At 41.9% G+C, this 16006-nt stretch overlaps 1 protein-coding gene across 3 annotated transcripts in view; it reads right to left on the bottom strand.

Annotated features, from left to right (window-relative positions):
- NRAP (nebulin-related anchoring protein) overlaps positions 1–16006 on the bottom strand; it is a 77848-nt gene that overhangs the window by 45094 nt on the left and 16748 nt on the right. For 2 of the 3 annotated variants that reach the window (XM_011927860.1, XM_011927859.1), the window contains exons 10-17: positions 15279–15383; positions 14182–14298; positions 11301–11405; positions 10091–10198; positions 8598–8702; positions 2502–2600; positions 1480–1584; positions 12–119 (exon numbers count right to left, since the gene is read on the bottom strand). In XM_011927860.1, coding sequence (XP_011783250.1) covers positions 12–119; positions 1480–1584; positions 2502–2600; positions 8598–8702; positions 10091–10198; positions 11301–11405; positions 14182–14298; positions 15279–15383 — 852 coding nt within the window. The remainder of the gene's footprint in view (positions 1–11; positions 120–1479; positions 1585–2501; positions 2601–8597; positions 8703–10090; positions 10199–11300; positions 11406–14181; positions 14299–15278; positions 15384–16006) is intronic. The other variant, XM_011927861.1, reaches the window with a different exon arrangement.

Below are 16006 nucleotides of genomic sequence, written 5' to 3'. Positions count from 1 at the left end.
AGGAAACCTACATTGCTAGCAAGCTCCCCAGAGGCTTTGGCGGCCAGCAGAGACATGGCATCCAGCTTCATCTCAAATCCTTTCCCCTTTGTCTTCTCCCAGCCTTCTTTATACTTAACCTGACAAACAAAACCACAAGTGAATAGGAGTTGCTACCCATATTCCTGCCAAACGTCAAAGACATTATTTTAAAGCAAAGTTGGTTTTTTCTTCTATTTACAGACCAGAGTCTCGGCTATTGTTATCAAAATGATAACAGTAATTATTAACACAGTTAATTGATTCCTTCATTGTAGAGCTGTGCAGGCCAGTGGTAATGGAACAGGACAAAGAAAAGACCCATGTATTGCTCCTTGCTCTGTTGTTTTCTGATCATGTGACCTTGGCCAATGACCTCTTGGGGCCTCAGTCTCCTATTTGCAAAGAGAGTATCACATTCTCTTTCTCAGGATTGCTGTGAGAATAAATTGGATAGAGTATACGTAAAGAGATCTTAAACTGGTGAAGTGTAACATAAATGTGGGGTGTTGACACTGCCCTGGCAATAACAACTACTGTTTATTGGCCTTTTCCTAAATGATTTCTACTCATTAACTGCAAATCTTCACATTAGGCCTGTGAGGCTCAGAGAAATCAAAGAGCTCACCTATGGTTACATAAATTTTAAAAATGGCAGTGCCAACATCTGAACCTAGGTCTCTCTGACACCAAAGTCCATGCCACTAACTGTGCCCCTACAATACCTGCTGGGACTTACGAAAATTCCACATAAACAGTGCCTGCCCCAGTATAGAACAGGCATTTAAACAATGTTAGTTCCTTTTATTTTCTTCTCCTGCCCCCAAAATTCCATCTAGAATGAGAAGCCAAATCATAGCCTACTTGTGACTCCAGGAAGAATCTGATGATGCAGATTGATCTTCTTAAAACTTAAAATTCCATCCTGGCTAACACGGTGAAACCCCGTCTCTACTAAAAATACAAAAAACTAGCCGGGCGTGGTGGCGGGCGCCTGTAGTCCCAGCTACTAGGGAGGCTGAGGCAAGAGAACGGCGTGAACTTGGGAGGCGGAGCTTGCAGTGAGCTGAGACCAAGCCACTGCACACCAGCCTGGGCAACAGAGCGAGACTCCGTCTCAAAACAAAAACAAAAACAAAAACAAAAAAAAACTTAAAATTCCTCCACACAGCAAATCACCAATTCACCAGGGTGATAAGGATGAGGATGTAGGGGTGTGTGTGTGTTCACACATAGATTGTACACATGCTCATATAATGGGACTAAATGGCTATGACCAATTTATCACTAGTAAACTACCACGTGCCATGACATAGCAAAATTCAAAGTTACAATTTGATGGATGCCTCTGAAGAGCCTTTCTCAGGGATAGACACTTCCCACTTGCTGGGCCATCCCGGTATCTTCGTTTTCACATCGCTCCATAACCCCCTCCACCTTCTCCCCACGTTGCTCTCTTACCTCACTGAAGAGTTTGGCATTGGTTTTGGCCTTCACCAGCTGAGGAACATCCTGGGGCAATGTGTAATTCAACTTATTTTTCTCATAGTCAGCACGGTAATTCACCTGTTGGATTTAAAATAAATCTGTAGGGCTTTTATATGGGCAGAAAGAGAACTTTAGGGACCCATAGCTCTTTCCCCCTTAGACCCATAGCTGAGAAGGAGTTTCCAGAAAAGCCATTTTACCAGGCAGCCTGTACTTTTTGTGAATGTTTTAAATTAATGAACTGAAGGTGTCAAATGAAAAGTAAAGAAACTCAAAGACACACTCGAAGTTGTGAGTTTGCAAAAGAGTTCCCTATGACTGCTTCACCAACTCCCCTTACACGCACTTGAGAATATTGAACTTTTTAAAAAAACATTTGCTGCAGAGATGAATATCTTGTTATATGCCGGGTAATTATCAAATGCCTGCCCACAATGACAAAAGGCCATCTTAAATCACACACACAAAAGAGAGCCAACCAGACATGTGACTCCTGTTGGATGAATACGGCATCATCCAAGAAGCAGTCTTGACCAGAAATTAAACTTTAGATGATTGGTGATACTAAGAATTATTGTTAGATTTTTGATGTGATATGTTAAAATTATATAAATATTTTTTCTTTTTTACCTTTTAGAGATTCATACTGAAATATTTACAGATTACATTATACAATACTTGAAATTGGCTTCAAAATAATATGAAAGAGGAGAATTGGACAGTTATATAGATGAAGCAGGGTGGCCATGAGTTGATTGATGTTGAAGATGGGTGACAGGTACATGGGGATTCATTATGCTATGCTCTCTACTTTTGCATGCATTCAAAGTTTTCCATAATAAAAAGTTTAAAAGAAGTGGGGGTCATTTTCTGGCTGTAATAAGACATGTGTCACCATTCATGAACATCAAATCCTTGGAGATCAGCTGTCCGGAGGCCTCAAAGCAGCAGTTTCAAGACCCCCACGCTCGGCTGGGCAGGGGACAGTTACTTACATGACTCAGCTGCTGGGCATTGATTTTGGCTTGAACAATCTGTGGAGTGTCAGTCACTGAGCTGTACTGCAACTTGTCGATGCTCTGCCTATAATTGGCCTAGGTAAAAACCGGCACAAAAAGATGTCACTTGCTCTTTTCTCAAAGATTTGCTTAGTTCCCTCTCCCAAGCCCAGTAAAGTGCAATTCTCAAATGACTATGTAGAAAAAGAGTCAGATATTCCAACTGGATACTGACAGACACTCCAAGCCCACAGATAGAAAAACAGTACCTTGGAGAGTGAGACACCTAACAGGCAACTCATAAAAGAGGTGAACTAAGTGGCCGGTGAACATAGAGAAAGATGCTCAGCCACACTATTAATGAGAGAAAGGCATACCAAAACCACAAGATACCCCTCCACACCACCTGAAGAGCCAAAATTAAAACTGCTGGTAATACAAAGTGCTGGCTAAGGATGAGGACTTATGAAAACTCTCACAACAGTGCTAGCAGAAGTGCAGATTGGTACAACCACTTTGGAAAACAGTACGACATTTGGGCACACATATATCCTATGTCCCAATAATTCTGTGCCTAGGGCTCATTCCCAATGAAAATATATGCCTGAGGTCATTTTATAAATAATTCAAGCCATATATCTACACATAGTATACTTTTCTGTATACATCTTATACTTCACCAAGAAAGAAGTGTCACAAAAAAAAAAAGTTAAATGAAAGGGGAACAAAAAGTCCAACCAAGTTATACATCCATCTTTAAGTGGGAGGCAATAGAGTATCAGTGACTCCTTGTAGGTGGCCCTAACATGTCCCCACCCTGTACACCAGCCCCTGCCTGGTCCTCACCTCCACCTTGCCAGAGTCCCCAAGGAAACTGCCCTGAGCTTAGCACTTTCATAGAAGATGTAGGTTCAAAAGAGGAGAAGGCAGAATCCCCAGTGCAGTTGGATGCATTGACTGCCTGGTTCCCACCTCAAGACATCAAGGACTAGCGAATTTTTCCCTTTGAAAATACAAATTGCCCTTTCAAGTATTAAGAATTATTAGCCATTTGCCCACAAGAATATATGCATCCAATCATCTTATTTTTCTTCAAACACACCTGACCAAGATCCACCGCAGAGGGAATGGGAACTTGGGTAGGGAAGTAAAGGAACAGGTTTGAGGCTAGATAGTAGGCGATAAGGGGTGAGGGGCTAAGGTGAGCTGAGTGAGAGCCCCAGAAACCCATGCAGGTAGAAGTAGAGCTAGGATTCAGAAAAGAGGGAGAGGTTGTGGGTAGCAGATAACCTCTTTCACAATTTATTTTTATTTATTTATTATTTTGAGACAGAGTCTCACTATGTCACCTAGGTGGGAGTGCAGTGGCACAATCTTGGCTCACTGCAACCTCCTCCTCCTGGGTTCAGGAGATTCTCATGCCTCAGCCTCCCTGGTAGCTGGGACTACAGGTGTGCGCTACTATGCCTGGCTAATTTTTGTATTTTTAATAGAGACAGGGTTTCCCCATGTTGGCCAGGCTGGTCTGGAACTCTTGGCCTCAAGGGACCCTCCTGCCTCAGCCTCCCAAAGTGCTGGGATTATAGGCATGAGCCACCACACCTGGCCTTCTTTTAGAATTTAATCAAAGTTATCTGAAATCCAGGTAAAAGAGGAAGAAGTAAACTCATCCCTAACCCTGCTCTCCTTCCCTTATGCTCACATGGTTCCTTTCATTCATCCACTTGCCCATTCATTTATTTTTTCAACAAACTGTTGTGGGGTTCCTACTCTGCAGAGTGAGCAAACTCAGACATTCCCTGCCCACACAGATATCTCAGATGGGTCCTCACTCCCAGGATCACAAACTCACCCAGTGCCTCGGGACATCTGAATCTCTGGGCCCACGGGCTCCAGATTGGGCCTGCTTGCCAGCTGAGCTCCCCTGGCTTGGCTCAAAGTGACAGGATCACCATTGAATACCTCATTCGCAGCCTTCATGTCTCTCTTTTCTTGCCCAAGGCCAAAGGTCCCTCCCAGAATCCCACACAGTGTGGCAAATTCTTCAGACCTGGGTTTTGCCTGAGAACAACACCTCTTTTCTGCATCACCACTATCTACTGATATCTCTGCCTGTACCTCACCTATGGCCTTGGCCAGCCTCCTCTGGCAGCTGGCTCTGCCCTCCCCAGGGGCCCACACCTTGGCCACTCTTGTACTGTTCTATCATCTCCTGTCTGTCTAGACTACAGGCCTTTGCTTTTCTGTCTTTGCTTTTCTGTTTTCCTCCTGTCTGTTGCTACTTCCTATGGCCACTTCCCTGAGATGACAGCCCACCTCAGGGAGTCTTTGCAGCCCAAAAGTCACAAATGTCTCTAGGAGCCAGATAGACCACTAGCTGGGTACAAGCCCAGTGCTTGGCCTTACTGTTGGGGAAGTAAGGAGTCGAGAGGACTATGGCTAAGGGAGGCAGCTGCTGCTCAGCTCTAGGAGATGGTTGTCATGCAACCAACAGGGCATACAGAAGCTAGATTTTCCAGTTATTCCAAAGAAACCAGAAATCCATATTATGATGCAAAATCTTGCAATTTTTAAATGCTAACAAATAGTTCAATACTTTTTTAAATCCAGTGACCCGGGCCAGGGGCAGTGGCTCATGCCTGTAATCTCAGCACTTTGGGAGGCCGAGGCGGGAGGATCATGAGATAGGGAGTTCAAGACCAGCCTCACCAACATGGTGAAACCCTGTCTCTATTAAAAATACAAAAATTAGCCGAGCATGGTGGCTTGTGCCTGTAACCCCAGCTACTCGGGAGGCTGAGGAAGGAGAATTGCTTGAACCTGGGAGGCAGACGTCGCAGTGAGCTGAGATCACACCACTGCACTCTAGCCTGGGCACAAGACTTCATCTCAAAAAAAAAAAAAAAATTCCAGTGACCCAAGAGAAATAGGTCTAATAGCCACTTTGGGCCCACTGGCTACCAACTTGTATATTCCATGTCTTCCCTGGGTCTTGTACTCATTTCAACCAGCTCGTCATAATTATAACTAACACATGATACTTACCATGCACCCAGCACCATTCCAAGTACATCACACATGTTAACTCATTTAATCCTTCCCACCACCTTATGGTTAGGCATTATTATTATCCCTACCTTACAGTGTGGAAACTGAGGCACAGAGAGCGAAAGTGGCTTGCTCCAGGTCATCCAGGCAGTAAGTATCAGAGCTATGATTCAAATCCCTGGAGTGTGCCTTGCAAGGTGGCGCTATACCTATAGGCTATAAACCTGGTTTGCTAAAACTAGTGTGCTTAGAGCTATTACTTTTATTTTACAGATGAGCAAGGGGTTCCCATTAGCCAGAGTTAGCATTGTTTAAACAGGGAAATGCATTCCAGAAACAAACAAATGACTTACAAGTGAACTTCTAGAACAGGACCTAGAAATAACGAAGTGCTCCTGACAATGGGCCATGGAGAGTTTTGTTGGATTTGAAGATTAAAAAACATCACTAGACTTGGTGTGGTGACTCACGCCTGTAATCCCAGCACTTTGGGAAGCCAAGGCGGGCAGATCACCTGAGGTCAGGAGTTTGAGACCAGCCTGACCAACATGGAGAAACCCCGTCTCTACTAAAAATACAAAATTAACCGAGCGTGGTGGCGCATGCCTATAATTCCAGCTATTCAGGAGGCTGAGGCAGGAGAATTGCTTGAACCTGGGAGGCAGAGGTTGCCGTGAGCTGAGATCGCACCATTGCACTCCAGCTTGGGCAACAAGAGTGCAACTCCATCTCAAAAAAATAATAATAATAAATTTGTGCTTTTTAGTTAATGATTCAAGGAGAAAAGTTTTTGCATGTTGAGTTTTGGACATGGGGTGTGTAGAGAAAATTAGGAAATATAAAGTCATTTCAATGTCAACTATTAATTAGATTAGAGTACAGTGACTTCCTAATGCATTAATTCAGAAGGCAAAATTATCATCTTATAATACAGTCTATTAAAATTCAGAATTATACATGATAAAATGTCACAAAAACTATGTTTTTAAATGGCATATTCTCTCCTGATAATTCTGCATTAACTATGTTACTGAGTACAATTACTTTACTCTGTGGGACATAATTAAAAGTCTCCATGATTAATCACATCTTTGCAACATCACAAATGCTTGGCCATTGCTTCAATCTACATTTTGAAGGGTTTCTTTTTCCTTTGCTAAAGATAGAGTCTCATTTTAATTCTATCAATGTTTATAAAATCTATCTAAAGGGAATGCTCTCAGATTAAGAACCCATCCTTGCTTATTTAATTTCATGGCTATTTCACCACCTTTAAGATGACCAGACAGAGAGACTACAATTGTTTTTGTAAATGGATTCCCCAAACTTCCTGATTAGTAAAATCCCTACATTATGGGTGATAAACTCAAATTCACATCAGAACCAGGAAGGTAAGCTAAAGGAGGTACAGCAACAGCGAGCAGCCACCACCTAGTCCCAGCCAATTGCTGCCTTGCAGGATCTGGGGCAGAATGTCTCCGAGTTTTCAAGAAAAGGTGAGCATGTTAGTTTTTGTCTGAACTCAGAAATTCCACATGTTGGTTCAATTAAAACAACAACAACAAGAACAAATCCACTGTGTAGCCAAACAAAGCACTTCTGTGGCATGAATGTGGCTCATGGGCTGCCAGTTTAGAACCCACCTCTAAACTCAATTAATATTTCTAATTCAGTCTGGTTTAAGTTTGCATCAGACTTTCCTGGGTGGGCTTCCAGGTGCCTGGTTTGACTCTGAGTCTTATCTAGATAAATGTAGTAGCAAGTCATGTCATAATGGGAGTATATCTTGCATTCTTTGTGCTACTTATTAGACATGATATCTAGAATCCTACTGCAAAAGCACGTCTTCAAATTTTAATAAGGTGCCCTTGATCTGCAAGTTTCCCAGGTAATGTATACAGCCAAAAAATAAATAAATAGATAAATAAATGCAGCTTTGGTAGCGGTCAAGTTTAACTTTGTAAAATGAGTAAGTCAAGTCAATCCAACCAAACCTCCTGAGAAAAAGAGAAGCAAAGTTTAGGTCCCTGATCAATTGCTCTGCTTCCCACCTCCTGTTTTATTACACATCAGAAAAGCCCTCTTCGTTCAATAAATATAATTTGCCAATGATTGCCCTTTGATGTCTGGGCACTGGGTTGGACACTGGAGATACCCAACTGAATCCCACTGCCCCAACTCTGAGCAAGAGAGAGAGAGAGATTCAAAGACTTATCTACCAGTAGCAAAACCTCAATCAACTTCTAAACTTGTACTGATCCCAAAGGAAAGTAAAGGAAAGTAGCACTTGATATTCATAAATACACATTGAATTATTTGTTCAATTATTGATTGATTGATTGGAGATAACCTTCACTGGCAACCACAATACAACCTTACTTCTAAGCCCTCTGAAGTACTTTTTAAGCTAGCAGGTGACTTTTATCTTTTTCTTTGTACTTTTCTGTATTTTCTAAATTTTCTATAGTAAACACATAGTAAAATTCTTATAATCAGAAAACAAGAAATTTAATTGATTGTACACATTTTGCTTGGAACAAGCCAAACCATAAATAAAATCACTGCTGTAATAATTAAGGGATACATATACTTTCCCATGTCCTCCTGAGGAAAAATGGAGTCAACATTACCACTTCCTCTCAACTTGTATATATACATTTTATTTTACTTCCTTCAGTCCTTAACATACTACGTGTCAAACCTTTTTTCAAAGAAAGAAAAAAGTCATCCTTGCTAAGGAACAGGCATTTGAAATGTGCCCAGCAGACAAAGCTCACTGAGTTCTAAGAGGAAAAACTGAACCTCAGGTTATTTTCAAGACAAAACTAGAGTTGTCCCTAGTCCACACTGAAAATCGAAGAGTGTGCAAGCATGCATAAATGAACTTCCTAGTGGAAAATGGAAAAGGATTTCCCTTTCTTCAATCCCTTCACCCTCCTATGAACTGTTGTATCATGTTTCTTTCCATCTTGCTGCCTACAAATCACTCCTCAGGAAGGAAGTGACAAGTGACGAAGCAGAAAGAGCTGTTGGAAAAGAACTTACATCTTTCAAGGGCACCAGTTTCATCGTTGTTTGATAGGAAGGCGTGAGAGTGGCTGGGTAGTTGTAGTCGACAAGATCATGTTTATAATCAGCTTTATAGGCAACCTAAAACAGGAAGAAAAGAACAAGAATGTAGAAATCAGCTTCTACTTTCTTTTGGCTTTGTTTGAATGCCACAAGAAATATTTTTTAAATACCCAGAAACAAATGAATTCAGTTTCATCACCTTCAAGGAAAATTAAGTTAGTTCATACTTTTGTCTTTAATTAATCTGAACTCCTCTTAATTAATTCAAAATTAGTTAACTTCCATCTGTAGTACATTTATTTTATATTTCTTATTAATTATGAAGCTGTTTGTCATTTTTGTTGAAAAGAAGCATTTGCGGTGCTTCAGTGGCACAATCGGTTAGTGCACGGTACTTATATGAAAAGAGGCATGTGCACATGGATAGACAATGGAAGAGCTCCTTGGCTAATCCTGAGAAAATAGATGGAAAGGTCAAGAGTCTTTAGAGTATTTAATTTTTTTTTCTAAAGATCAAATTGACATTCTTTTTTTTTTTTTTTTTGTCGCCCAGGCTGGAGTGCAGTGGCCGGATCTCAGCTCACTGCAAGCTCCGCCTCCCGGGTTTACGCCATTCTCCTGCCTCAGCCTCCCGAGTAGCTGGGACTACAGGCGCCCGCCACCTCGCCCAGCTAGTTTTTCGTATTTTTTAGTAGAGACGGGGTTTCACTGTATTAGCCAGGATTGTCTCGATCTCCTGACCTTGTGATCCGCCCGTCTCGGCCTCCCAAAGTGCTGGGATTACAGGCTTGAGCCACCGCGCCCGGCCCAAATTGACATTCTTAAGCAGAGAAAATCCAACATTCGTATGTTTCAATAATGAAATCAGTTTCCTTTAAGTGTCCTTTACCTCCAAGATTTACAACCTGGCATTTGTAAACCTATAAACTGGATTGACAAAGCCAAAGAGAGATGAACAGATTATATGCTACAGGGGAAAACAAGGACCTGATCTACCCTGTTATCCCACTACTTTGACCAGTGCCAGGCCACATTAGGTTTTCAATGAATACAACGATCACAAAAATGAATGAAGGAACAAACCAGCTTACCAACTAACCAACTCCAAATAAATCACAAAAGCTTTGAAACCCTGGGGAATTTGGAATAAGAATCATAATTATTCATTTCTCTTTCTCTCTCAGAAGTTGAAAGTGTTAACCACACTGGATTCATTATAATAGATTGAAGTACTCTTCAAATTAGAGAAATCTAAGATAAATGCTTTGTAGCCTTTGAAAATTTTCAGGGATTTTACCTAGCCTTTGTTGTATCCCCTAACATTTAGAAACTGTTTTGGGTCAGTCTTTATACAGTCTTTAAAATAGAAGACAGATTTTTTTTAAGGGAAATTATAAAAGAATTGGCTGAATTCTTTATGCACCGCCCCACTCCATCCCTACAGACCTTTGCATAAAAGGACTCACGTTGCTTGCCAGGCTGCCAACTTTCATAGCATGCAGAGTGCGTCTGTCCATACCAACTCCTTCATAGCGGCCTCTCATGTGGTTCTGGTAGTTTTCTTTATATTTATTCTACATAGAAACACAAAGTTTTCAACCAAAGCTTTCCCTTCGCAAGTAGTTGAAGATAAACTACTCATCTTAATGCATTAAATCCAAAGCATAAATGATTAAATATAACCCATTTAAATAGCCAGTGTATCACGGAATAAAAAATAAGGCAAACTTTTTTTTAATAACGTAAATTTCAACCCACAAGAAGTTGGAGTAAGACAGGAAGACAAGGAAACATGGGATCTGATGAGCATAGACAGCACAAAACAGACTTGACTTTCTGTGTTCATTTTTACATTTTTAGTTTTAAATTTATCAGATTTTTCCATTGTGAAAATTTACCATGAGACGGTGGCAGGTGTTGACTATGCAGGCATCACATGCAAAGCCCCATGCTGAGGCTGGTACAAATCACTGCATGCCATTACCTCCATTTCTAAATATACAAAGGACAAAACCTGAGCTTTGCCGAATTCTGTGATGTAAAAATTGGTCACTAGTGTGACCATGTGAAATAATAATGTTATGTGCCATGTGCCAAATGCCACTTATCAAATAAAAAGAAGACCAAAACAGGATGACAAGAGGTCATAACTAGGAAATTTGGGGTATTAAAATCACCTAACCTGGGAGGCCATTGCATTTCTAGGTACTGCGAGTATTTAAACAGAACACTATTTATGACTATATATCAGACACGATTCTACTTATCTGAGTTAATCTTCACAAGTACTCTATGGGGGGAAGGAACTATTATGAGGTGATATTAACTCAGAGGCACAAAGTCACACTAAGAGGGGACGCCACATGCTCAGCCAGGCCCCCTCACCAGCATTCATCACTAGGAGCCAGGCACTGTGCTACACACAAGGAAGCAAGGGGACGGAGAGGGCAGGTCCCACCCAGAAGACTCAGGGTCAAGATCAGGGATGTGACAGAATTGAACACTATGAGGACCAATCCCAGCAGGCAACCTTAACCAAAACCCAGGCATTTATGCCTAAAAGGCCATGCTTCTCCAAGACACATAGATCCATTCCCATAGACTGCCCCTCTTAGGAGACCTAAAAACTAAGCTCACCGAAAGTGCCCAAACAAAAGCTTAGCGTTAACAACTCACATCACTGGTAAATTTTGAGATCTTGCTCACGTTCCTGAATTGAGGTGTTTCACAGTAGTTGATACTGTGACCTCTACTACTTTCCAGATCCTTCTTATACTCCACCTTGGAAATCAAAACACCAGACACACAATAGAACCAAATCCGAAGTCACTCTTGAAAATGTCCCAGGACTTGACTAGGATATTTTTAGAAAACTTTCAACCCAAGATTTTAACATATCAAGCATAGAATATGTTAAGTTAGCAGGACATAGTTTCCTTGATTAAAAACAAATCATAATAAATAGTAAATAATTGGTTTCATTCAAAAAATTAAAAGTATACAGTCACTTTCAAGAACAAATACTATAAGACTTCGTAACTCAGAAAATGGCAAAACTGGTTTTACAACTCAGGTAGGTAGTTACTCTTGAGGGGAAGTGTATTAGGGGGATAAATCATATTTCCTATCATGGAAATGTCTTAGGAGGATGCCTGGTCATGTTCTGTTTCTTGATCTGATTGGTAGTCACACAGATGTGTCCCACTGAAGGAAATCCTTCCCACTATATATTTATGATGTATGCACATCTTTATAGGTATACTTCAGTGCAATTCAACCAGGAAAGTTACTTTACAAGGAGTATAATAAATGAGACCACTCAGATGCAGAGCGTCTTCTAATTTAAAATCAGTTGGCTATTTGAGCTCTCCTGGGTGCCTGGATATAGGACGTGAGGCTACATTAATAAAATAGACTCCAAGTCACCTCAGGTAATTAGCATGAGGCAGTTAAGGCCAACTACCTGCAACAGATGGCTGGTTTGTCTTCCTGACTAAACATAAGGACGTAAAGAAATGGAAGATTCCCTTACAACTTCTTTCCAAAGGAAATACCCCTCAGTTTGTTATCATATCTTACAAAACTATATGGTGGGGGTATGTCTAATTCTAATACTATAAATATATTTTTATATTCATCTGTTCAATTACAGTATATTCATATAGAAAAATACCAAAATGGGAGTTCAAGACCAGCCTGGCCAGCACGGTGAAACCCCGTCTCTACTAAAAATACAATAAATTAGCTGGGCGTGGTGGTGGGCACCTATAATTCCAGCTACTCTAGAGACTGAGGAAGAAGAATCACTTGACGTGGGAGGCAGAGGTTGCGGTGAGCCGAGATCGCGCCATTGCACTCCAGCCTGGGCAACAAGAGCGAAACTCCCTCTCAAAAAAAAAAAAAGGCCAAAATGTTAACGGTGTTATTCCTGGGTGGTAGAACTGCACTCCCAGTGGTATGGATCCAGTTCTGTCCCTAAAAGTCTCTATCACCCAGAACTAGACACTTTACTTTTCCAGGCGTATGACAAAGTGAGAGCCTAGTGGTGGAAGAGGTCCTATCTAGATCTAGTGCTCTGTGAGTGACAGCAAAAGGCCAGCAAACTTTTTCTATAAATGACCAGACAGTAAATATTTTAGGTTTGGCAGGCCACATATTCTTTGTCAATTGTTATACTCAACTCTGTCCTTGTAGCTCCAAAGCAGTCACAGATAATCAGAAACAAATGTCATGTGACTGTATTCCAATAAAACTTTATTTAAAAAAGCAGGCTGTGGGCTGGATTTGTCACTGAGGCTGTAGTGTGATGACCTCTGGTCTAGAGTACCAGAATCATCTGGAACATTTGTTTAAAATGCAGATTCCAAAGCCTCAGCAGCCATCTATCACTTCAAAGTATCTGAGGCTTCTGATAAGGCTTAGGAAAATATCACTCCTGGTGACTCGGAGCAGCCCCAAGTTAGAGGACCACGGGTTAGCTAACAGGTTAGGGAAAAGGACTGGCTTTTAGAGGTTAGAGATGGAAAATATTTTTGGATATTTGCATATCTGTTTGTGAGTTGCAGATAACTTGTTACGTGAGTGTTTTGAATCGCCATAATTGTTCCCGTCGCCAGAGGCTGCCAAGTCAAATGCCTTCAAGAGTCCAGATAAGAAATGCAAATGAGGGAAAATGCCATGAAGGACACACTAGGGCGTGAGAAGGATATGAGGATCTAGAGGGGATATTTCCTTGCCAAACAGTCCTCACAATAAAAACGTCTTAAACTGTGGGCAAGCCAAACCAAACACACCCCTCTGGCAGCCAGTGTAGCATGTAAGGAAAGGGAAATTCACACGGAACACACAGCTTCTCGGAACTCAGACTTCAATAATAAGAGAATGAGAGGGGTTTGACGTTTGACACACTCTTTCAGATGTTTGATTTGTTTTAAAAGATGGATCCTCCAGTATTCTTTCTGGCAACTAGAAGCCTGTTGCCTGGCACTTTTGAGTATTGACAGCCCTGGGAGGATCTAGACAGTAACTTCTGAACCATCAGACAAAGATGTAACTGATTTGATTCTAGGCTCTCTTGTAAATTGCATTTTACCACATATCTGTCCTTGGAAACCGGTAACCAATGGGCAGAATAGGTGGTGTCACCATTTTTTTTTGGAAATCGAGTTTCACTTTTGTTGCCCAGGCTGGAGTGTAATGGCACTATCTCAACTCACTGCAACCTCCGCCTCCCAAGTTCAAGCAATTCTCTTGCCTCAGCCTCCTTAGTAGCTGGGATTACAGTCATGCACCACCACGCCCAGCTAATTTGAGCTAATTGTGTATTTTTAGTAGAGACGGGGTTTCTCCATGTTGGTCAGGCTGATCTCGAACTCCCGACCCCAGGTGATCCGCCTGCCTCCGCCTCCCAAAGTGCTGGGATTGCAGGCATTAGTCACCACACCTGGCCGGTGTCACACTTTTAGCCAGAGCTTTTTATTATAGGGTCACCTCATTCACTGACTATAGGAGATAAAAAAGGTGATGCTCATGCGTGTGGCTCTTCCCCCACACTCACCTCACTCACGAGTTTGTTTACGCTCTGAGCCCGTTTGAGGACTAAGTTGTCTTGAGCTGGAAGCGAGTGATAATGTGCAGCACCTTTCATCCTATTGAAGTCCTGCCTGTATTTTATCTGAAATAAAAACACACAAAACGGGGCTGGAGTTGATGTTTCCATGCTCCGGGAGAGGAATTACTCCAAAGTTATCCTGGACTTAATGTCAACATTTACTTAATACAATTTTCTGAAGGAAAAAAAAAAATTCACGTGGCCTTTTCTCTTCATGAAATCTATAAACTACTTTGTCCTTTTTTGTTATTAAAATTTTCCTGGCCCTTTTCACACTTTTTATACTTTATACTCTAATTTTGCATGGGGAAAAAAATGTCTTAAAATAATCATAAGAAAAGTTGTCAGTCCAAACCCATTCTGCCCTTGGTTTAAACATCATTTCCCTGCTAATGAGGGGCAGAGTAATGTCTTTTAACTTCCTTCCTCAGGGAAAGATGGTGCTGTTATGGGTAATAGGTGAATAGTTCTTTGGTAAAGGAAAGGAAAGAGAGTGAAGGAAAAGGAAAGAAAAACAAAATGGCAAGGGGTGTGAAATGAATGCTAGGTTCTGATGAGATCAAGTTACAGTTGGCATGTTAAGATCTGCAGTGAGCATGTCACTTTTCCAAGTTTAATTATAGCCTGCCTTTCAAGGACTGCCAGCAGGCTAACATTCTGCCAATAAAAATCATTTCATCACCGGGTTACACCCAGTTTGATAATCATATGACTTATTTTAATCAGTTCTTCCCCTAAATTACTCAATTTCTAATTGGGCCATTTGGCAAAACTCTCCTAATACCCCACTCTGGCTGGCCAGCCTCTGTACTTGCTTCAAATGGTCTCAAGCAAGCTATACTGGTTGTCCATGTGCATCTCCTTGGAAGCAGACAAATGGGGCCAAAGCAGTCTTCATAAATTTGGATGGGAGTTGAGGGCTAACATTCTACTTTGGCTCAGCTGTAATAAATGTATCTGTGTGTAGGTTTCAGTAAGCACAGCCTTCAAAGTCTCACTTCTCTGCCTCTGTGGCTCTGCCGTCACACCTACATGGTACTTACGTCACTAGCGAGTTCGTGGGCTTTCTTGGCGTTCTGATATGCTGGAGTGATCATAGCTGGGAAGCTGCCCTTTCCCCTGTGCTCCTCATACTCCTCCAGGTAACCCTGCTGGGTGGGTCAAAAACTTCCGTGAGTAATGCTTTCCTCCCCAGATGTGCGGGGTTCAGCAATGGCCACTCACAGAGCCTATTATCACAGAGGTTCATCCACCTTGGGTTCCAGTGATGCCCAAGTGGTGGTTTAAACATTCCTTTTAAGATGGCAGACCCTGGAGTCAGGCCCACTTACTTGTACCCAGCACACAGTCAGCACTAAATAATGGCAACTGATATAATGATCATCATCATTATTTCCACTGGATAAATCAGACACTCTACCACTCCCCCAGGCCTATGTGTTATGGAATATTCATTTTTTAACTGACAACCAGGGAAGTCCTTTGTCTTCCAGCAGGTCTCAAACACCACCTTACTCATGCCCAGTGGCAGATCTATGTAGAGACCTCCCCCGGTGGTACTGTCTCCTCTAGTGGTACCGTCTCCCCCAGTGGTACTGCATCCCCCGGTAGTACTGTCTCCCCCAGTGGTACTTCATCCTCCGGTAGTACTGTCTCCCTCAGTGATACTGTCTCCCCCAGTGGTACTGTCTCCCCCAGTGGTACTGTCTCCCCCGGTGGTACTGTCTCCCCTGGTGGTACTGCATCCCCTGGTGGTACTGTCTCCCCTGGT

This window comes from Colobus angolensis, unplaced genomic scaffold (assembly GCF_000951035.1).
Source record: "Colobus angolensis palliatus isolate OR3802 unplaced genomic scaffold, Cang.pa_1.0 Scaffold75, whole genome shotgun sequence".
NCBI lineage: Eukaryota > Metazoa > Chordata > Mammalia > Primates > Cercopithecidae > Colobus > Colobus angolensis.
The sequence above is the reverse complement of the archived record's forward strand: the minus strand, read 5'-3'. Positions and strand labels throughout refer to the sequence as shown.